The sequence below is a fragment of the Tachypleus tridentatus genome, chromosome 13 (genome assembly GCF_004210375.1).
Source record: "Tachypleus tridentatus isolate NWPU-2018 chromosome 13, ASM421037v1, whole genome shotgun sequence".
In the NCBI taxonomy this organism is placed as follows: Eukaryota; Metazoa; Arthropoda; class Merostomata; order Xiphosura; family Limulidae; genus Tachypleus; species Tachypleus tridentatus.
The window spans coordinates 185,916,766-185,941,621 of NC_134837.1; the positions used below are offsets into that span (position 1 = coordinate 185,916,766).

The window sequence follows — 24,856 nt, forward strand, 5'->3', positions numbered from 1 at the left end:
ATAACATATGTCTAATTCTATGACATAATTCTATGATTATTATATAATAAATATCTTAGTCCTCCATGTATCACGAGAAAGAAGTATTGACAAAATATGCTATTTTAGAACTCCATCTAAACCGTTTCCATATTTACATAACAATATACCAATTTACACATAAAAATATTCCGTATCATTGTGTGCAACAATCCAAATGTACATAATAAAATACAGTGTCTGGGTCTAATAGTGCAAATATGCGTAATAAAATCCAGTGTATGTGTGTCTAACAATGCGAATCTACTTAATAAAATACAGTGTATGTGTGTGTAACAATGCAACTCAGCATAATAAAATTAGTGCCTGTGTTTCTAACAATGCAACTCAGCATAATAAAATTATTGCCTGTGTTTCTAACAATGCAACTCAGCATAATAAAATTAGTGTCTGTGTGTCTAACAATGTAAGTCTACATAATAAAATCCAGTCTCTGTGTGTCTAACAATGTAGGTCTACATAATAAAATCCAGTCTCTGTGTGTCTAACAATGCAATTCTACATTATAAAATTCGATGTCTCTTTGTTTAAGAATGCAAATCTACAATATAAAATGAGTGTATTATTAAATGTGGGGTCGCTAGAGTACATATATGTTTGTGTCATAATTTTCATCAATAGCTACATTAGGGCTAACTGCGCATAACCGTCGCTTATGTTCAACTGGTAGGTAAGAAGTCCAGTCCACAGTTCTCACAACTATCTCTCGTATTTATCTCGGCTAACTTAATAATGGGATGTGACCAACACTCGTAAAGCACAGCGAGCTATTGCTGTAATGGGACTTTAATCAGAAACCCTCGGATTTACATTCCGAGCACGCTAACCATTGGTCCACCAAAACGTAAAAGCTACCACTTTTATTTTGTGTTGCACAAGAGACCTGCAAGAATCTAACATTCACCGTAAAAGTACGTTTATTCTTACACAACTTTAAAGCTGGTGTTCACTGTTTGTTTTAAACTGTTCTGTGAGATATCTGTAGGATCGAACCACAAGTGTTTTAAAGAATAAACAGAATTTTTGCTGAGGTTATGACAGGAAGGCGGTGAGTTGTAGATAGAACTTCTCGGTTTCTTCCTTATCTTTAAAGACAGATAAGTCAGTCTAAAGGAAAAGTTCATTATGTTTTGACTCACGTTCACGATATCTGGCGGTCTGCTTTAAACACTTAACATCTACTAACCCGTCTGTTTGTTCTGTGATTATTTCTCTATTAATATATATTTTCACAGTTTTTATCAGTTAACAAAGTAACGTCCGCATCAGCCCCTCTACATACTGTCTATATATCGTACACCTTATTAAGAAATTTCATCACATGTAATAAAGTATGACTTAATAAATAACGTCAGAAAGTTTTCATAATGTCAATTTAATATTCGTACCAGAGAAGCGAGTGGATAACATTCGCCGCCTGGTAAGTTTTATACTAATTATAAAATTGTCTTTCTGTATATACGTCAATACGAGTTAACTCTGACAAGTTTGCTTGTTTTAACACAACGAGCTTTAAATCATGCATATTCTCAAACCTTTAACATCATAACTTCGTTAATCCAAAACAAGTTATCATTGTATTATTATAAAATAATTTCTTAATAAAATATTAAGTTAAGAAAAGGCAGCAAAAACCAACGCGAAAATAGAAGTTGCGTATTGTAATAGTCAGCTCCGTCTCGTGAGAACAAAACACGTGAGAGATCCCGCCTTGGCAGAGAGACAACGAAAACTGATCCTATTAAGGGTATTTTGAAGTCACTATACAGAAGGCACATTACTCATTCTTAATAATGAATATTTCGAGTCACACTGATAAGACCACTAGCGCACTCTGTTATGCACACTGGGAAATACTTGTTAAACTTTAACTGTTAAAGATTACGGCTGTCTCACAACATCTTAAAACTAGCTTACGTCTTTGTGGTTTTGGCTGTTAGGAACTTTTTTTTATATTCCCTACAACAGATGGAGCTGAAGATGACAGATGTACAGAACTTATAAAAAGAATTAAAGATGTAATTCATGAAGGATTACAAACATCACATTTGTAATAACGAACGAAATGTCAAGAAACGTTGCTGGGAAAACACCTGTGTTTGTGCATGTTTGCAACTGGCTGAGAACCGACCGTCACCAAACATGGCACGTACCATTATGATCCTAGGACAGTAACACGGGAAGGTCGAAAGGTGCGTCACTTGTATATATATCAAGTTTGTTTGTGTGTTTGTTTCTGCGCTCTACGTTCCTCATTTAATGGTTATAGACTAAAAGGAAGGCAGCTAGTCAATGCAAGTCACTGCTAACTCTTTAGTTTCGTTTGGTTTGAATTAAGCACAAAGCTACACAAAGAGATATTCATGCTCTGCCCATCACGGGTATCAAAACCCAAATTATAGAGGTGTGAGCCTGCACTGTGCAACTGGTGGGTCAAACTCTTTGGCTAATCGGTTACCTGCGAATAGTATGGTTCAATATACCATTATAATGACCACACGGGTGAAAGGTTGAACACGTTCGATGTGGAAATTCGAGCTCGCGATGAAAGTGAACTACAATTATCTATTTTGATGAATACACGAGAACTTCAGGTCCTTCAAAAGGGATCCGAGTCCAGAAATGTCTAAGAACCCAAAATTAGGGTTACATTTAGCTTCATTTCAGTTGTATCAGTTTAATATGAATACAAAAAACTGTACATTATGTGAGTGATGAAAAACTACGTCAGCTGAAAACTGGTGGGTTATAAAAATCGTACATTCAAATCCTAACCATAAAAACACATTTCGTAACAATATTCAAACTGTGTTTTTGTAATGTGACTAGATACAGGAAAACTTTAGAATTATTGTTATGAAAGCGAATCAAAATCGTTAGTTATATACAGACTTTGCTTATTAAACTTTATACGGTTATACATTATCTTAAGAATGAAACCAACCAGTTTCTTTATGTATATAAACAACAGTTATAGTTTGTAACTAATAACGTTAAACCTATATCAACCATTAATATTATCATATCTGTAATTAAAATAATATTGTTATCGTTTGTAGTTAGTAAGGTTAAACCCATATCAAACATTATAATTATCATATCCGTACTTGGCCCGGCACGGCCAGGTGGTTAAGGCACTCGATTCGTAATCTGAGTGTCGCGGGTTCGAATTCCGTTCACACCAAATATGCTCGTCCTTTCAGCCGTGGGGGCGTTATAATGTGACGGCCAACCCCACTATTCATTGGTAAAAAGAGTAGCCCAAGAGTTGGCGGTGGGTGGTGGTAACTAGCTGTCTTCCCTCCAGTCTTACACTGCTAAATTACGGACAGCTAACGCAGATAGCCCTCGAGTAGCTTTGCGCGAAATTCAAAAAACAAACATACCCGTACTTAAGCAATATTATTATAGTTTGCAGTTAATAACGTGAAACTTATATCAGCCATTAACATTATCATATCTATACTTAAACAATACTGTTATAGTGTCCAAGTACAAGTGATGTGGTTTAACTTTTTCAACTTTCGTAACCATCATGTACCGGAGCGGTTCACATCGTGAATGCATCATTATTATTTTGTGACTTGAACGCGGTGTTTAACAAAAGTTTACACAGTAAACTGGTTTCATGATAACGTATATTTCACCAAATGTATGTTGGCCTCACCTAGGGGGCAGACTGCATGCATCCACACTTTCAGCATTGATGGACGAAACACGTCTAGATTACAGAGGAAGAAAACCCACCAGGTGTTGCACATAACTGAAAATGAACCCAATTTTGTAACATAAGTTTCCACTAAAACCCAATAAATTTAGAACTACAGTATTAAGGAGGGTAACATGAACACAGAACTACCTTTTCAAAACAGCCAATCAGATCACACAAAAGGTAAGTAATCTGTCAAGAGATTATGACGATAGTACGATGCGTCTCTTAACGATAAGAGACAGACTACAGATATAAGGAAAGCAGCCCCAAAACAACTATAAAACAATGACAACATACCTCATTGGGTATATAAGAAGTGACGCATTTAAGTTTAATGTTTTTCCAAGCATCTTGACGTTCATCATATTCAAAGTTAACCTTTTCACAGAAGACAATGGAAACCAAAATGAACGGTTACATCCAATAGTTCTTTGTTATATTTGTACCGCTATCAAACGTTTCTCTATACTACACGTCAGCAAAGTCAGCAACGGCATTCCAACTAATCATAGACGATAACACTATGTAACACTATGTGTTATTTCTTAATTGCTTATATTGTTAAGGTACAGAAAATGGTCATTATTCCCTTCAAACTTTGCTTTTGTGACCCGGATAATGAAATTTAGAAATTAATCTATTTTCTATGTAAAAACGGGCAAATTTGCACATTTTCATTTGCATAAGGTCTGAATAAAACAACATATGAATCAAGATTTACATGTATTTGTACTAAAGTTTTATAAAAATGTTTAGAAGTGAGTAGTTTTTCGAGATTTGCAACTGTAATATAGATCACTATATCAGACCCCAAATACAGTCTCCCATCATGTTTTCGTTATACGCTCCCACGTCGCAAAAGCAAAGTTTAAAGAGAAAAATAGGTCTTTTTCATTTACTTTAGGCACAAACAATTGGGAAATAATACTTTCTGCCCAGGAACAAGAAAAAGTAAAATTTTGTTACATCGTGTTATCAGATCCGAAATTCCATACTCTAAAATTCGTTCGATCTAAAACTTCCACACTTGAAAAATGATGAAAATTGAAGTGCAGATGTATGATTGGACAGACCCACATAAGACAGACATTGTAAAACAAAATAGTGAAATATCATTGAACAGGCCCACACAATACGGACACTATAAAACGAAATAATGAACTATCATTGAACAGGCCCACACAATACGGACACTGTAAAATGAAATAATGAACTATCATTGAACAGGCCCACACAATACGGACAATGTAAAATGAAATAGTGAAATATAAAGTATATCTGAAAGACAGATGCAACAGAGACAATAAATAACATTAAAAATGCACTGCAGTGAAATATATATAATGGTAAGACCCGCTGAGGCTGGACTTCATTAATGTGATACTTCGTCAGCCAAGGTTAACGATACTAAATGGATCAAATGTAACGGCACAATGTTCTCTGAGTGAAACAGTCCATGGAACAAGCTCTTTCAACGAGGAGATAAAATCAAATACTGTTAAGAGAAGCTCCAGCTACTGTAAATTGTATTCAGCCCAACGTAAATATTAGATTAAACTTCTCCAAGACAAATAACAGGAACAAATGTACAGTACCACAAAGTAACTTTTAAAATAAAATAATTTAAGTAGGGTTAGAATCATGCATGACCTCAAAGATGAAGAGGGCAACTACACCTCATAATTTATCCGATGTGACCACAGACCAGATTTGGTAATGATCCAACAGATAAAGACATTCTCTGGGTGGAACCCATGGTGCCTTTCGAAAGCAGAATGGGTAATGGATAAACTCAAAACTCATGAGACCATTCCAAACTGACGATTTCAAAGTCTGGTTATTTGCAGTACAGCATGAAGTTAAGGACTTCGCAACTGCACGCCAGTGGTCAACAATGAAGAACCCTAAAAACACTAACAGGAAAGGCTGAAGACGGCTGAAGATAAACCAGAAATCTGAGACTGTATCAAAACAATGGATTATAAAAAGCTTGTTCGACCAACTCAAAAGACAAAGGTTTAACTCCTGGCGAGGTCACTCAAAAATATGTCACCAACAAGAGAACCACATTTATGATAAACTCTGCTCATACACAGTGTCGTAGATTAAACATTAAAATACTTGTTTCACAGGGGTTCACTTGTGAAGATCTCTGATAGGTTCGTTCCTTGTGTATTTATATTTAAACCTTAACAATATTCTCAGTCGAATATTTAAACTTTAACAGTACCCCAGTAGTATATTTAAACTTTAACAGTACCCCAGTAGTATATTTAAACCTTAACAGTATCCTCAGTATTATATATAAACATTAACAGTATCCTCAGTATCACACAACACATTATAATATCTCTAATTCTGCCCAGACGTGAAAGAATAAAATATATTTTATTTCTTATAACTTAAAAAAACAACCCTTAACAAAAGCTACAGTTTCGATGAAACTATATTTTTCTAATATACATCAGGTACTAAACTAATTTACATACATAAAGTATTTAGTAAAGGGTTTGATAGTAATATTATATTTATATAGAGCTATTATTTTTATAAAGAACAAATCTACACAATTCAGTAACCGTGCTCAGCCCACCGCACGTATCGAAACTCAATTGTTTACTTTCTTAATTCCCTTGACTTACCCTGATCTCAAGAGAGGAGATCTGATTGGATAAATATAGAATGTTAAAGTATTTGTACTTCGAATGATGTATGTGTTTATATCTCACTGCTAAAATCGAATCGTTGTACTGAAATTAAATATCAAATTTCCTACAACGATCTGTATGCGTCTTACCATAAAGAACATTAAAACCACGAAGGAAAATAAACGTACAACAACGTGAGATGAATATAACATTCTATAAACGTTCAGTGAATTATAATGAATTTTTGTTTCATAAACGCTGTCTATTCCGAGATAGACTTGCTAGCATTAATTTCTGAGTTAATTTTTATATTTTTGATCTAGGTGGGTTTCTTGTTTCGATTAGAAGTTGTTAGTATTAATATACATCAAAAATGCAACAGATGTGTCAGGTGAGTGTATCGATAATTAAGAACTCTAGACTTAAAAGGACGAAATTTATGAAATGATGCGTTACCTGTGGTGCCGGAAAAGATGTTCCCAAAACTCCGAAATTTGGACGATCCACAAGGCCGCCTATACGTAAGGAAAACATTTCTCTCTAAGAAGAAACAACGTGAGAGCCTAGCACAAAGTGAAGTGATGTATACACGTGCGTGGGCTAAACAGGTGTCGCCACTGTCTGTCGTAAAAATATAAATTAGATCGACGAGAACGCAGTTTACAATCGAAATGAGTTAAAATTATAGACGCGTAGCAACAAAAATCTTACGTGTTACGTGACGAATAAAACCATTAAATCGAACTTTCTTTTTTAAAGTCTCAGATAATACATAAAACCAAGAAATAACACAGAATCTACGCTTGTTGTCCTCGGCGGTTCAACGTCAAATTTTAAGGTTTTAATGAAATGATTCAAGGTTTCGATTCCACAGCTAGAGAGATTAGGGCTAGCTTATTTAGAAGCCTTGTCCTAAAAGAAAAAAATATATATGTTTTTATCTTTCAAAACTCTACGTAACACAATTTGCTTTATAAGATTTGTGTTACATATACTGCCTGAATATAGGTATCTCCAGCGGTGAATGTGTGAAAGATAAGTATATTGTAGACTAGTACCTGCCACCTACTACCAAATAGGTATGAAATCTACTTTTACGATGTACTCGACCCGGGATGGCCAGGTGGTTATGGCGCTCTACTCGTAATCTGAGGGTTGCTGGTTCTAATCTCCAACACACTCGCCCTTTCAGCCATGGGAGCGTTATAATGTCACAGTCCATCCCAATATTCGTTGGTAAAAGAGTAGCCCAACAGTTGGCGCTGGGTGATGATTGCCAGCTGCCTTTCCCTCTAGTTTTACACTGCTAAATTAGGGACGGATAGAGCAGAAAACCTTTTGTAGCTTTGTGTGATATTCAAAAACAAACAAGCGATGTAGTCTCGACAACAAACATGGCGAACTTTAAAATTCCGGAACACACGGGAATTCCACGAGATTTAGAAAGAAATTGTTAAAATGCATCTATATGCAATCACTTCGTTCTGATAAAGGTATCTAGTAATTATTCTGTAAGTCGTACCTGTTGTTGTATTTTTAACACAACTGAACCCCAGATTTTAGCGTTTTATGTTCGAAGACTTATTGCTGACCTACAGGGTGGTTATTCTGTAAAAAAAATACCTCAGAAAATAGCTATCTAAGGAACAACAAAAAACATATCTTGAATGTTATATTGGCCTCTTCTATGGCATAAAGGAAGTAATTACCAGTTAATCCTGCTCAAAATATACGCAAAATTGGAACTTGTTGATAATTTATAGTCTATATATTAAATTATTTAAATCAGTGAAATATTTAAGCGAAGTTAGTTATCGTTTCGTAATTAATATTATACAAAATAAAATATACAATAAACAAGTCAAATACAATAAGAAAAAATAAGATATAGTTAATTTTCTCATAATATTTCGAAAATTGTTTTTTCACGACTTGCACCTCATGCTCGTGGCTGTTTGTTATCTCTTATATCACGTGATGTGCAGGTGCTTCGGGCATTGTATAAAATGATATTGTTACTTTTGTATGCATAATTTTTTGTTGTGTCCCACTTCGTATCTGAATATAAATTCAAAAGATAACAAGTAAAGTTTAACTCTATTACTGAAAGTTTATTAGTAAACAAGTTTGATACAAAGAGTTTTCGTGATAAAGAAAGCATCATCAGAAATGGTAGACCTTCGCCAGCTCTAAGCCTGACTGGAAGAACAAAGCAGTACGTTCGAAAATTCATTGTAAACCAATATGACAGGACATCTTGGTTAACTGCTTGTCCTAACTTGCAGAATATTTTCTGCTGGCTGTGTTTATTATTTAACAGTGAATTTGGGACATGGAATTCGAGCAGATTTAATGATTTAAATAATATGCATAACACAAGTAAAAGACATAAAAATTCCTCCAGTCATATATTTTAAACTCTAGGCCTAACCGGATTTGGTAAATCACGGATGGAATTCTAACTAAATAGCCAACACAAAATAAATGTGTAAATACACAATAAAAAGGAGAAGAGGAATAGAGAAATGTTAAAAACATTAATCAACGCACGGTATTTAGATAAACAGCAGTTAGTACTTAAGAGGTCATGCTGAATCATTAGAGTCTGCTAACCGAGGCACTTATGTGGAATTGGTAAATTTGTGAAAGATTGTTTAGTTTGTTTTTGAATTTCGTGCAAAGCTACTCGAGGGCTATCTGCGCTAGCCGTCCCTAATTTAGCAGTGTAAGACTAGAGGGAAGGCGGCTAGTCATCACTAGCCACCGTCAACTCTTGGGCTTCTCTTTTATCAACGAATAGTGTGATTGACCGTCACATTATAACGCCCCCACGGCTACAAAGACGAGCATGTTTGGTGTGACAGAGATTCGTACCCGCGACCCTCAGATTACGAGTCGAGCTCCTTAATCCACCAGGCCATGCCGAGCAATTTGTGCATGAAATAAGATCTATTATTGAAATCCCATTTAGAGAGATCGAGTGTTCTTTCTGGCCTGTCATAGAGAGTCCGCAATAACTTGGAAATAAAGACTGATAGTTTCTATGACGATTTAATAAATTTACACAATCAAAAAGAAAGGAGAATATAATTAGCATATATATAATGTTAGCAACTGAATGTCTTGTTTTTATCTTTAATCACAAGTACTTATTATTAAACATGATTAATGAATACAAGTAATTCTATATTTTTATTATTTTATAATCCACCCGTTATGCTTTTGTTCCCCTGATCAGAACATATCACAGCGTGCCCCTGACGTCGTTACCTAAACACGTTAATAGAAACTACGGGCACTTTTGATATTTTAAACGAAAAAAAACAAAAAACCCAAAACTATATAAATAAAGTTGCACGAATAAGCAACTAAGGCTAGGATAATATTCAAAACAAATATTATGACATTTTCTGGAACCTCGTACGAAACGGCACTGGACAAACAAACATCTACACCAAGTTGTTCATCGCTTTATTACGAATGCAAGTGATAAACCTAAAAACTAACTCATTTGAGTCTAGCTCTTTGTTATACACTGGCTACGTAGATTTTAAACTCTCAGTGCTATATATCAATGAACTCAAGTGAATCGCACAAAATACGTAAACCTTGTTGTCATAACGGAAAAGTTTTACTTAGGTAATACACACACATATACACAGATATATGATTGCATGTGCTGCCATCTGTTGTAAGATAGTAATAGTGAACATAGCGGTGTTGAAGAATCTACAAATGCCAAAAGGCCTATTTTTCCATATTTATTAACTTTTAATAATAACACACAGACATATATGCATGTTTATTAGAGGTGATGTCATCTATTAATGTAGTATTGAAGGTACACATAGGCTATTGAATGTTCTTTCAATTATAAAAAAACCATTCATCAGCTATTAAGGAACCATTATTAACACATATACACACACACAGACACATACAGACATTTATTAGAGATGTTGCCATCTACTACGTAGTATTGAAGGTACGCATCACCCACAAAAACGTCCTGTCAATGTTTTGAAAAGTCATATGCTGTTAAGAAATCACTGTTAACGTAACGCACACACACACCTATTACAGGTGTTGCCATTTATTACGTAGTATTGAAGGTATGCATGACCTATAAAACCGTTATGTTGTTTTAAAAACTCATTGATCAGCTGTTAAGGAATCACTGTTACTGTACACTCACGCACATATTTATTACAAGTGCTGCCATCTATTAAGTAGTATTGAAGGTACACATGAGATATAAGAAGCTTTTGTCAATGTTCTAAAATTCCATTCATTCCTATTTATCAACTGTGACTTGATGCAAGAATAACAATTATAAATATCAATATTAACATCTTATTAAACATTAAATACTAAATAATAATTGAGAAGAGTTTATTTGTTTTTGAATAAAGCTACTCGAAGGCTATCTGCGCTAGTCGTCCCTAATTTCTAAGTGATGGACTAAAAGTAAGGAATCTACTCAACGCCATCTACACCCAACTCTTAGTATATACTTTAATGGCGAAAATAGGAAATAACCGCCACATTATAATGACTGAAAGAACGTGTTCGGTGATGCGTTTCTATCTCACGACTCGCAGATTACGAGTGCCCTAACCACGTGACCATGCTGGGCTTCCTTTCTGAAAAACAGAATAGTTTCATCAGAAACAGATAATATGTAGTTTGAAACAACAAAAAACCTTCCAAAACCTGTCTTTGTTAGTAATAAACTGACGAATAACTACAAATTTCTACTGTGAAATAATCAAATGTCACAAGGAATAACTTTAATTAAAATAAAGTACATAAGAACGTTTCGACCTTCTGAGGTCAGCTTCACGTTATAAATCTGTTCTAGCCAACATTTTTATGACACAGATTGAATCTCAAGCGATCAATTCAGCTTTACACCCACCGCTATACTGGTACAGATATATTGATGATACAATTGCTGGATTCACATCCACAGAACACACACTTACTTTTTTCAATCACGTTAACTTGATACACCCCAACATTAAGATCACCTGTGAACAGGAAAAAAATCTACCTAAATAGCATTTCTTAACCTCAAAATCACAAGAACTGATACACAATTCAAAACTGAAATCCACAGTAAAATCACCCATACTGAATTATACATTACCTGGGACTCAGCACATGAAACAAAACGAAAACTCAACATGTTAAGAAACCAAATAAACACAGCCACAAAACTATGTTCAACCGATAACATTAACGATGAAATCAACAAAATAAAACAACACTTCATCAACAAATATCCTCCAAAAACCGTATAAAAGATTATACGCACACACACCTGAATCAACAAGAAACTACAAAACCTTATACTGCTACATACTATACGTTCCCGACATCAGCGAAAAAAATAACCAACATATGGAAAAAAACTTATAACAAAACAACAAATTCCAGTAAACACCAAATATATTCAAAAACTAGGTATAAAACTAAAGATCATTCTATGTAAAGCCTACACTGACAATGACAAACACAATACCAAAATAATTTATAAAATACAATGCAACAACTGCCACGACTTCTGCATTGGATAAACAAGTAGAAAAATTGAAACCAGATTTAAAAAAAACACCTTCACACGTTTTTAAACACTACAAATCAAATAAACGCTAAAAAAACATAGAAAACACTCAGATACTAAGTAGGGAAATAAATATATAGAATATAGTGTATGTGAGTGCCTTTACGTTTTCTATCGGATATAACGTATGTGCATGTCTTTACATATTGTGTGAGACATAGATCATTTATGGTTGGTTTATATTTTCTCAAACAGTTGTGTATAACACGTCTCAACAGACGCACCAGAACTATTATTATTACTTTTTCTTTCTTTCTTACTATTTGTTAAATTAATATTCACTTACATTTTGTTATACAACCTAGATTACATTTAAAAACTTTGGACCCCGGCATGACCAGGTGGTTAGGGCGTTTGATTTGCAATCTGAGGTCACGGGTTAAAATACTCTTCACACTAAACATGCTCACCCTTTCAGCCGTAGAGGCGTTATAATGTGTTGGTCAATCCCATTATTTGTTGATAAAAGAGTAGCCCAAGAATTGGCAGTGAGTGGTGATAACTAGCTGCTTTCCCTCTATTGTTACACTGCTAAACTATGGACGGCTGGTAAAGTTAATCCTCATGTAACTTTATGCAAAACTCAAAACAATAAGAATTTTTTTATATGCTCGTTAAATGAACTGTCGGTGAAACTTTTTTTTAGTTCACACAAATGAACACCAGCGTTAATGTTTTTGTCAAACTACTTTGATTAATTAATTTATAAATAAACTTTAATAATGCATTCATGTCTGAGAACTTTATTGACTTGTTCGCCGATATCTAGATATTAATGTATCTCTTTGACTCTTTTAATTTCTGAAAATATTCAAAAAGGTTAGAAGGTAGCACTTTAAAACTACAAGTCCATTACATTTCTCAGTTTCGTGTGACAAAATGGTAGCCGTTAGAAATACTACAAACATGTTTTGTGTAATATCAACTTCTAAACAAAATTCAGATTTTTTTTCTTAAGTCAATTACTTGATGTACGTTACAACACGAAATTTCAAATACTTTCACAAAAAAATTTATTGATCAATATTAGATAATTTCCTTAATCCAAAATGACAGCACTGCCATCTGTCGTCGATCAACAGTACTTTGAATCCTCGTCAGATATGCCAGCCCTGCTATTATTTCTATACGTTTTTTCTCACATTTTTCCCCGAAACTCTATTTTTCGTTTTATGTAACACTTTTATTCTACAGTGAAAGAATGTTATTGATAATATTTTAAAACTTCGTTACATGAATTAAATATTAAAAAAATATAAAGTTCAAAACTAGACAACACTAAAATGTTCTATTAAAAGTTTCATGGACTTGAAGCTTAATATAATCAGTGCAGAACCAGCCGACCGGGTCCATATACTCAGTGTGTTCTAGAATTCTTCTCTCGGAGTCACGCCTAATATTTATCTCTTAAAATAAATTAGTTGAAGTTTCATTACACCTACTAAGAACCTATACAAGCTTGACACTTTGGTGCAAAAAGTAACAAAATATTAATCTTACAATCGAGTGTTGGCTGCTTGCCAACCATTGTTCAATCTGTATTTTCAACCAATCACATTCGCCTGACCTCCAAGGAGCTCACGCTATTTCTACTAAAGTGAACACAAACAGGGTTGTGCAAAAAATATCTGGGGATGAGGGACTGAAATAAATATATATATATACATACATACTTTATTATTCTGGAGAATGTAATAGTTTACACCCCAAACAGCTATCTAATTGAAATTCCTATACACGCCACCTGAGCCAATGATATATACATATAAACAAAACATAGTTATATTTTTAAGTTATGCGCAAGGGACAAATTAAGAGAAGCATGGGAAACACATCTGCAGTTAACATAATTTTTATCAGAAGTTTTAAGCCTATTAGTTACTGTCTTGTTTGTTTTTTTATAATCTGTAAAACTCAATGTTATACTTTGTGATATATTAACTATTGTAATAACAAGTATTTCGTACATATTTAATTTAATAAGAACAACACAATATCACTGGCTATTAATTAAGAAACAAATTTATTTTTTGCCCAAGTTTCTAGAAAAGTCGAGACGTAATGCCCAAACTCCTTGTGACAACCAACAGAAAACATCTTAATTAAAATATTAAAAACACAGTATTACATCACTACCGCGTCACTCAATAAACCACATGACATGCATCAATCATATTATAATGTCACTCAATACACCACCAGACATGCACCAATTATATTATAATGTCACTTAATACACTACGTGGCATGCACCAATCATATTATAACGTCACTCAACACACCACCTGACATGCACCAATCATATTATAATGTCACTCAATACACCACCAGACATGCACCAATCATATTATAATGTCACTTAATACAAAACGTGGCATGCACCAATCATATTATAATGTTGCACAATACAATGTGTAACTGTAAATGAAATAGTGTAGTTTTCATTTCTAATAGTTCAGTTATTTTCAGATATTCACTACACGTTATACTAAAGATAGCTGTCTCTACTTCTGAATTGGTAGACTAAAGGAAACCAGCTAAACAACTGAACTCTGGACCACTAAAACAATAGTGGGATCTGACAACTAAATTCTTGGATTACTCCAACAATAGTGGGATGTGACAACTGAACTCTGGACTACTCTAAGAATAGTGGGATGTGACAACAGAACATTGGACTACTCTAACAACAGTGGGATCTACCAACTGAACTCTGGGACTACTCTAACATCAGTGGGATTTGACAACTGAACTCTAGGACTATTCTAACAATAGCGGGATATTACAACTCAACTCTAGGAGTACTCTAACAACAGTAGAATCTGATTAACAGTTATATAACGTAACTACAGACCCTTAGTACCAAGTGTGATATAAAGACAAGGGTTCATAATTTGTTACATTAATCACTATGTCACGCCTGTTTCTTGACTGTTCAGAAACCAAACAATAGAAAATAATGTCCCGTAAGTAATTGGTGTTATACTGGAATTTTAAATATATATACGTATATATAATGAATACTCTTTAATGAGGCGCTGATAAATGTCACTTTGTGATGTAGTTTTTGAAGAATAAAGCTTTAGGCCTAAGACGCTCTGCAGAGAAAATATCAGCAAAATTAGAAATACAGTTAACCAGAACTCAAATCCACCACGTAACTAGTCAATCAATAGAAAATATCTTAAGCATTTTAAAACATGATAGATCACTCAGATATTTACTTTTAGTTTTAATTTCTTAACACCAGGCGCAAGTGACGTGTCAATAGAGAGAGTGTACAATGAACACTTGGATATCCATACGAACATACTTAACAAAAAACAAGCTATCAAAGTAGGAGCGTCGAGAGCCAGCACGATCCCCCTTCTCAGTTTTTAAATTTTTATGAACTTAATTAAAGAAAAATCCTAAATTAGGACAACAATAAACTAAAAAAGAACGCGTAATTATGACAGCAGCCATTTTTAACTCACAATATAAACGTAAAAACGTTAATACAGTTACAACAAATATCATTACATTATTTTGGTTTTATTGTTTACTCCTCTTTTATGTTATTTCAAAAAATTAGAATTACATAAGCGAACAATTTTTTTCCAGCTACAAATTACAAAAATAGCAAACAAATACTGACCATAGCCTAGTGGATACAGCATTCCACCGGTAATGTCAGGGTCGCAGGTTCGAATCTCTATCATGCCAAACATGCTCGCCCTTTCAGACGTGGGGGCGTTATAATATAACGATAAATCCCACTATTCGTTGGTAAAAGAGCAGCCCAAGAGTAAGCGATGGGTGGTGATGACTAGTTGCCTTCCATATATCCCTATACTGCAAAATTAGGAATAACTAGCGCAGATAGCTCACGAGTAGTTTGGCGCGAAATTCAAAAACAGAAAAAACATATATTGACTGGATGTCAAGAATGAAAATGTAACAGAACGTGCACGGATGCTTTTTACAGTTAAAAAATGTTGAATCATGTAGAAACATATTTAACATGATTTATACAACTCTACAGTGTACACTCCATACTGTACACCACAATCTTACCATTATCACGATTTACACAAGTCTACAGGGTACACCACAATCTTACCATTATCGTGATTTATACAAGTCTACAGTGTACACCACAATCTTATCATTATCGTGACTTACACAAGTCTACAGTGTACACCACAATCTTACCATTATCATGACTTACACAAGTCTACAGTGTACGCCACAATCTTACCATTATCATGATTTATACGTCTTCAGTGTACACCACAATCTTACCATTATCCTGATTTATACATCTTCAGTGTACACCACAATATTACCATTATTGTGATTTACACAAGTCTACAGTGTGCACCACAATCTTACCATTACCATGATTTACAAAGTCTACATTGTACACCACAATCTTACCATTATCGTGATTTATACAAGTCTAAAGTGTACACCACAATCTTACCATTACCATGATTTACAAAGTCTACATTGTACACCACAATCTTACCATTATCGTGATTTATACAAGTCTACAGTGTACACCACAATCTTATCACTATCGTGATTTACACAAGTCTACAGTGTACACCACAATCTTACCATTATCATGACTTACACAAGTCTACAGTGTACACCACAATCTTACCATTATCATGATTTATACGTCTTCAGTGTACACCACAATCTTACCATTATCCTGATTTATACATCTTCAGTGTACACCACAATATTACCATTATTGTGATTTACACAAGTCTACAGTGTACACCACAATCTTACAATTATCATGACTTACACAAGTCTACAGTGTACACCACAATCTTACCATTATCGTGATTTATACGTCTTCAATGTACACCACAATCTTAGCATTATCCTGATTTATAAAAGTCTATAGTGTACCACAATCTTACCATTATCGTGATTTATACGTCTTCAGATTACACCACAACCTTACCATTATCGTAATTTATACAAGTCTACAGTGTACACCACAGTCTTACCATTATAGTGATTTATACGTATACATTGAAAACCACAATCTTATTATTATCACGATTTACACAAGTCTACGGTGTACACCACAATCTTACCATTATCATGATTTATACAAGTCTACAGTGTACACCACAATCTTACCATTATCGTGATTTACACAAGTCTACAGTGTACACCACAATCTTACAATTTTTATGATTCACATAAGTCTATACTGTACCTACAATCTTACCATTATCATCATTTACTCATGTCTACAGTGTAAACCACAATCTTACCATTATCATGATTTACAGAAGTCTACAGTGTACACCACAATCTTACCATTATAATGACTTACACAATTCTACAGTGTACACCACAATCTTACCATTATCGTGATTTATACGTCTTCAGTGTACACCACAATCTTAGCATTATCGTGATTTATACAAGTCTACAGTGTACACCACAATCTTACCATTATCCTGATTTATAAAGTCCATAGTGTACCACAATCTTATCATTATCGTGATTTATTCGTCTACAGTGTACACCACAATACGGTATCTGATTATCTTCTGTGTATAATTATTTCAAAGTTATGTCTAGTATATAATATTTATATGATACTTTTTGGTGTACCAGTTCTTCATCGTTCTCAATTAAAAATTATTTCTTGATTTACCCAAGTCTACAATGTACACCACAATCTTCCCATTATCATGATTTACACAAGTGTACAGTGTACACCACAATTTTACGTTTAACATTATTTATACAAGACTACGGTGTACACCACAATCTTATCATTATCGTGATTTACACAAGTCTACAGGATACACCACAATCTTACCATTTTAGTGATTTATACATATACAATGTACACCACAATCTTACCATTACCATGATTTATACATCTTCAGTGTAGACCACAATCTTACCATTATCATGATTTACACAAGTCTACAATGTACACCACAATCTTACCATTATCATGATTTATACAAGTCTACAGTGTACACCACAATCTTACCATTACCATGATTTACACAAGTCTACAGTGTGCACCACAATCTTACCATTACCATGATTTATACAATTCTAAAGTGTACACCACAATCTTACCATTACCATGATTTACAAAGTCTACAGTGTACACCACAATCTTATCATTATCGTGATTTACACAAGTCTACAGTGTACACCACAATCTTACAATTATCATGACTTACACAAGTCTACAGTGTACACCACAATCTTACCATTTCGTGATTTATACGTCTACAGTGTACACCACAATCTTACCATTATCATGATTTATACGTCTTCAGTGTACACCACAATCTTACCATTATCCTGATTTATACATCTTCAGTGTACACCACAATATTACCATTATTGTGATTTACACAAGTCTACAGTGTGCACCACAAATTTACCATTACCATGATTTATACAGGTCTACAGTGTACACTACAATCTTATAATTATCGTGATTTACACAAGTCTACAGTGTACACCACAATCTTACAATTATCATGACTTACACAAGTCTACAGTGTACACCACAATCTTACCATTATCGTGATTTATACGTCTTCAATGTACACCACAATCTTAGCATTATCGTGATTTATACAAGTCTACAGTGTACACCACAATCGTACCATTATCCTGATTTATAAAAGTCTATAGTGTACCACAGTCTTACCATTATAGTGATTTATACGTATACATTGAAAACCACAATCTTATTATTATCACGATTTACACAAGTCTACGGTGTACACAACAATCTTACCATTATCATGATTTATACAAGTGTACAGTGTACACCACAATCTTACCATTATCGTGATTTACACAAGTCTACAGTGTACACCACAATCTTACAATTATTATGATTCACATAAGTCTATACTGTACCCTACAATCTTACCATTATCATGATTTACACAAGTTTATAGTGTACCCCACAATCTTACCATTATCATCATTTACACATGTCTACAGTGTACCCCACAATCTTACCATTATCATGATTTACAGAAGTCTACAGTGTACACCAAAATCTTACCATAAGCATGACTTACACAAGTCTACAGTGTACACCACAATCTTACCATTATAATGACTTACACAATTCTACAGTGTACACCACAATCTTACCATTATCGTGATTTATACGTCTACAGTGTACACCACAATCTTACCATTATCCTGATTTATAAAAGTCCATAGTGTACCACAATCTTATCATTATCGTGATTTATTCGTCTACAGTGTACACCACAATACGGTATCTGATTATCTTCTGTGTATAATTATTTCAAAGTTATGTCTAGTATATAATATTTATATGATACTTTTGGTGTACCAGTTCTTCATCGTTCTCAATTAAAATTATTTCTTGATTTACCCAAGTCTACAATGTACACCACAATCTTCCCATTATCATGATTTACACAAGTGTACAGTGTACACCACAATTTTACGTTTAACATTATTTATACAAGACCACGGTGTACACCACAATTTTATCATTATCGTGATTTACACAAGTCTACAGGGTACACCACAATCTTACCATTACCATGATTTACAAAGTCTACAGTGTACGCCACAATCTTACGTTTAACACTATTTATACAAAACTACGGTGTACACCACAATCTTATCATTATCGTGATTTACACAAGTCTACAGGGTACACCACAATCTTACCATTTTAGTGATTTATACATATACAATGTACACCACAATCTGACCATTATCATGATTTATACATCTTCAGTGTAGACCACAATCTTACCATTATCATGATTTACACAAGTCTACAATGTACACCACAATCTTACCATTATCATGATTTATACAAGTCTACAGTGCACACCACAATCTTACCATTACCATGATTTACACAAGTCTACAGTGTGCACCACAATCTTACCATTACCATGATTTATACAATTCTAAAGTGTACACCACAATCTTACCATTACCATGATTTACAAAGTCTACAGTGTACACCACAATCTTACAATTATCATGACTTACACAAGTCTACAGTGTACACCACAATCTTACCATTTCATGATTTATACGTCTACAGTGTACACCACAATCTTACCATTATCATGATTTATATATCTACAGTGTGCACCACAATCTTACCATTAACATGATTTATACAGCTCTACAGTGTACACAACAATCTTATCATTATCGTGATTTATACAAGTCTACAGTGTACACCACAATCTTACCATTACCATGATTTACAAAGTCTACAGTGTACACCACAATCTTACAATTATCATGACTTACACAAGTCTACAGTGTACACCACAATCTTACCATTTCATGATTTATACGTCTACAGTGTACACCACAATCTTACCATTATCATGATTTATATATCTACAGTGTGCACCACAATCTTACCATTAACATGATTTATACAGCTCTACAGTGTACACAACAATCTTATCATTATCGTGATTTATACAAGTCTACAGTGTACACCACAATCTTACCATTATCATGATTTACAAAGTCTACAGTGTACACCACAATCTTAACATTATCATGACTTACACAAGTCAACAGTGTACAACACAATTTTACCAATATCATGATTTACACAAGTGTACAGTGTACACCACAATTTTACCATTACCATGATTTATGCAAGTCTAAAGTGTACACCACAATCTTACAATTACCATGATTTAAAAAGTATACAGTGTACACCACAATCTTACCATTACCATGATTTATACAGGTCTACAGTGTACACTACAATATTATCATTATCGTGATTTACACAAATCTACAGTGTACACCACAATCTTACGATTATCATGACTTACACAAGTCTACTGTGTTCACCACAATCTTACCATTATACTGATTTATAAAGTCTATAGTGTACCACAATCTTACCATTATCGTGATTTATTCGTCTACAGTGTACACGACAATACGGTATCTGATTATATTCTGTATGTAATTATTTCAAAGTTATGTCTAGTATATCATATTAATATGATACTTTTGGTGTACCAGATCTTCATCGTTCTCAATTACAAATTATTTCTTGATTTACCAAAGTATACAGTGTACACCACAATCTTATCATTATCATGATTTACACAAATCTACAGTGTACGCCACATTCTATCCATTATCGTAATTTATACAAGTCTAAAGTGTACACCACAATCTTACCATTACCATGATTTACAAAGTCTAAAGTGTACACCACATTCTTACCATTAATATGATTTATACAAGTCTACGGTGTACACCACAATCTTATCATTATCGTGATTTACACAAGTCTACAGTGTACACCACAATCTTACCATAATTGTGATTTACACAAGTCTACAGTGTGCACCACAATCTTACCATTACCATGATTTATACAATTTTAAAATGTACACCACAATCTTACCATTACCATGATTTACAAAGTCTACAGTGTACACCACAATCTTACCATTAACATGATTTACACAAGTCTACAGTGTACACCACAATCTTACAATTATCATAACTTACACAAGTCTACAGTGTACACCACAATCTCACCATTTCGTGATTTATACGTCTTCAGTGTACACCACAATCTTACCATTATCATGATTTATACATCTACAGTGTGCACCACAATCTTACCATTACCATGATTTACAAAGTCTACAGTGTACACCACAATCTTAACATTCTCATGATTTACACAAGTGTACAGTGTACACCACAATTTTACCATTACCATGATTTATACAAGTCTAATGTGTACACCACAATCTTCCAATTACCATGATTTACAAGGTATACAGTGTACACCACAATCTTACCATTACCATGATCTATACAGGTCTACAGTGTACACTACAATATTATCATTATCGTGATTTACACAAGTCTACAGTGTACACCACAATCTTACCATTATACTGATTTATAAAAGTCTATAGTGTACCAAAATCTTACCATTATCGTGATTTATTCGTCTACAGTGTACACCACAATACGGTATCTGATTATCTTCTGTGTATAATTATTTCAAAGTTATGTCTAGTATATCATATTTATATGATACTTTTTTGGTGTACCAGATCTTCATCGTTCTCAATTACAAATTATTTCTTGATTTACCCAAGTCTACAGTGTACACCACAATCTTACCCTTATCATGATTTACACAAATCTCCAGTGTACGCCACATTCTTTCCATTATCGTAATTTATACAAGTCTACAGTGTACACCACAATCTTACCATTATCATGACTTACACAAGTCAACAGTGTACACCACAATTTTACCAATATCATGATTTACACAAGTGTACAGTGTAAACCACAATTTTACCATTACCATGATTTATACATGTCTACAGTGTACCCCACAATCTTACCATTATCATGATTTACAGAAGTCTACAGTGTACACCAAAATCTTACCATAAGCATGACTTACACAAGTCTACAGTGTACACCACAATCTTACCATTATAATGACTTACACAATTCTACAGTGTACACCACAATCTTACCATTATCGTGATTTATACGTCTACAGTGTACACCACAATCTTACCATTATCCTGATTTATAAAAGTCCATAGTGTACCACAATCTTATCATTATCGTGATTTATTCGTCTACAGTGTACACCACAATACGGTATCTGATTATCTTCTGTGTATAATTATTTCAAAGTTATGTCTAGTATATAATATTTATATGATACTTTTTGGTGTACCAGTTCTTCATCGTTCTCAATTAAAATTATTTCTTGATTTACCCAAGTCTACAATGTACACCACAATCTTCCCATTATCATGATTTACACAAGTGTACAGTGTACACCACAATTTTACGTTTAACATTATTTATACAAGACCACGGTGTACACCACAATTTTATCATTATCGTGATTTACACAAGTCTACAGGGTACACCACAATCTTACCATTACCATGATTTACAAAGTCTACAGTGTACGCCACAATCTTACGTTTAACACTATTTATACAAAACTACGGTGTACACCACAATCTTATCATTATCGTGATTTACACAAGTCTACAGGGTACACCACAATCTTACCATTTTAGTGATTTATACATATACAATGTACACCACAATCTGACCATTATCATGATTTATACATCTTCAGTGTAGACCACAATCTTACCATTATCATGATTTACACAAGTCTACAATGTACACCACAATCTTACCATTATCATGATTTATACAAGTCTACAGTGCACACCACAATCTTACCATTACCATGATTTACACAAGTCTACAGTGTGCACCACAATCTTACCATTACCATGATTTATACAATTCTAAAGTGTACACCACAATCTTACCATTACCATGATTTACAAAGTCTACAGTGTACACCACAATCTTACAATTATCATGACTTACACAAGTCTACAGTGTACACCACAATCTTACCATTTCATGATTTATACGTCTACAGTGTACACCACAATCTTACCATTATCATGATTTATATATCTACAGTGTGCACCACAATCTTACCATTAACATGATTTATACAGCTCTACAGTGTACACAACAATCTTATCATTATCGTGATTTATACAAGTCTACAGTGTACACCACAATCTTACCATTATCATGATTTACAAAGTCTACAGTGTACACCACAATCTTAACATTATCATGACTTACACAAGTCAACAGTGTACAACACAATTTTACCAATATCATGATTTACACAAGTGTACAGTGTACACCACAATTTTACCATTACCATGATTTATGCAAGTCTAAAGTGTACACCACAATCTTACAATTACCATGATTTAAAAGTATACAGTGTACACCACAATCTTACCATTACCATGATTTATACAGGTCTACAGTGTACACTACAATATTATCATTATCGTGATTTACACAAATCTACAGTGTACACCACAATCTTACGATTATCATGACTTACACAAGTCTACTGTGTTCACCACAATCTTACCATTATACTGATTTATAAAAGTCTATAGTGTACCACAATCTTACCATTATCGTGATTTATTCGTCTACAGTGTACACGACAATACGGTATCTGATTATATTCTGTATGTAATTATTTCAAAGTTATGTCTAGTATATCATATTAATATGATACTTTTGGTGTACCAGATCTTCATCGTTCTCAATTACAAATTATTTCTTGATTTACCAAAGTATACAGTGTACACCACAATCTTATCATTATCATGATTTACACAAATCTACAGTGTACGCCACATTCTATCCATTATCGTAATTTATACAAGTCTAAAGTGTACACCACAATCTTACCATTACCATGATTTACAAAGTCTAAAGTGTACACCACATTCTTACCATTAATATGATTTATACAAGTCTACGGTGTACACCACAATCTTATCATTATCGTGATTTACACAAGTCTACAGTGTACACCACAATCTTACCATAATTGTGATTTACACAAGTCTACAGTGTGCACCACAATCTTACCATTACCATGATTTATACAATTTTAAAATGTACACCACAATCTTACCATTACCATGATTTACAAAGTCTACAGTGTACACCACAATCTTACCATTAACATGATTTACACAAGTCTACAGTGTACACCACAATCTTACAATTATCATAACTTACACAAGTCTACAGTGTACACCACAATCTCACCATTTCGTGATTTATACGTCTTCAGTGTACACCACAATCTTACCATTATCATGATTTATACATCTACAGTGTGCACCACAATCTTACCATTACCATGATTTACAAAGTCTACAGTGTACACCACAA

General features: G+C 33.8%; 1 protein-coding gene across 7 annotated transcripts in view; it reads right to left on the reverse strand.

Annotated features, from left to right (window-relative positions):
* LOC143240815 (RNA binding protein fox-1 homolog 1-like) overlaps positions 1 to 24,856 on the reverse strand; it is a 135,247-nt gene that overhangs the window by 82,558 nt on the left and 27,833 nt on the right. The window contains exon 1 of one of the 7 annotated variants that reach the window (XM_076483929.1): positions 6,856 to 6,967. The exons of the other annotated variants lie outside the window; for them this stretch is intronic. Within the exon in view, the coding sequence (XP_076340044.1) occupies positions 6,856 to 6,933 (78 nt within the window). The 5' untranslated portion in view covers positions 6,934 to 6,967. Of the gene's footprint in view, positions 1 to 6,855; positions 6,968 to 24,856 lie in introns of those variants that run through there. 7 annotated transcript variants of the gene reach the window in all.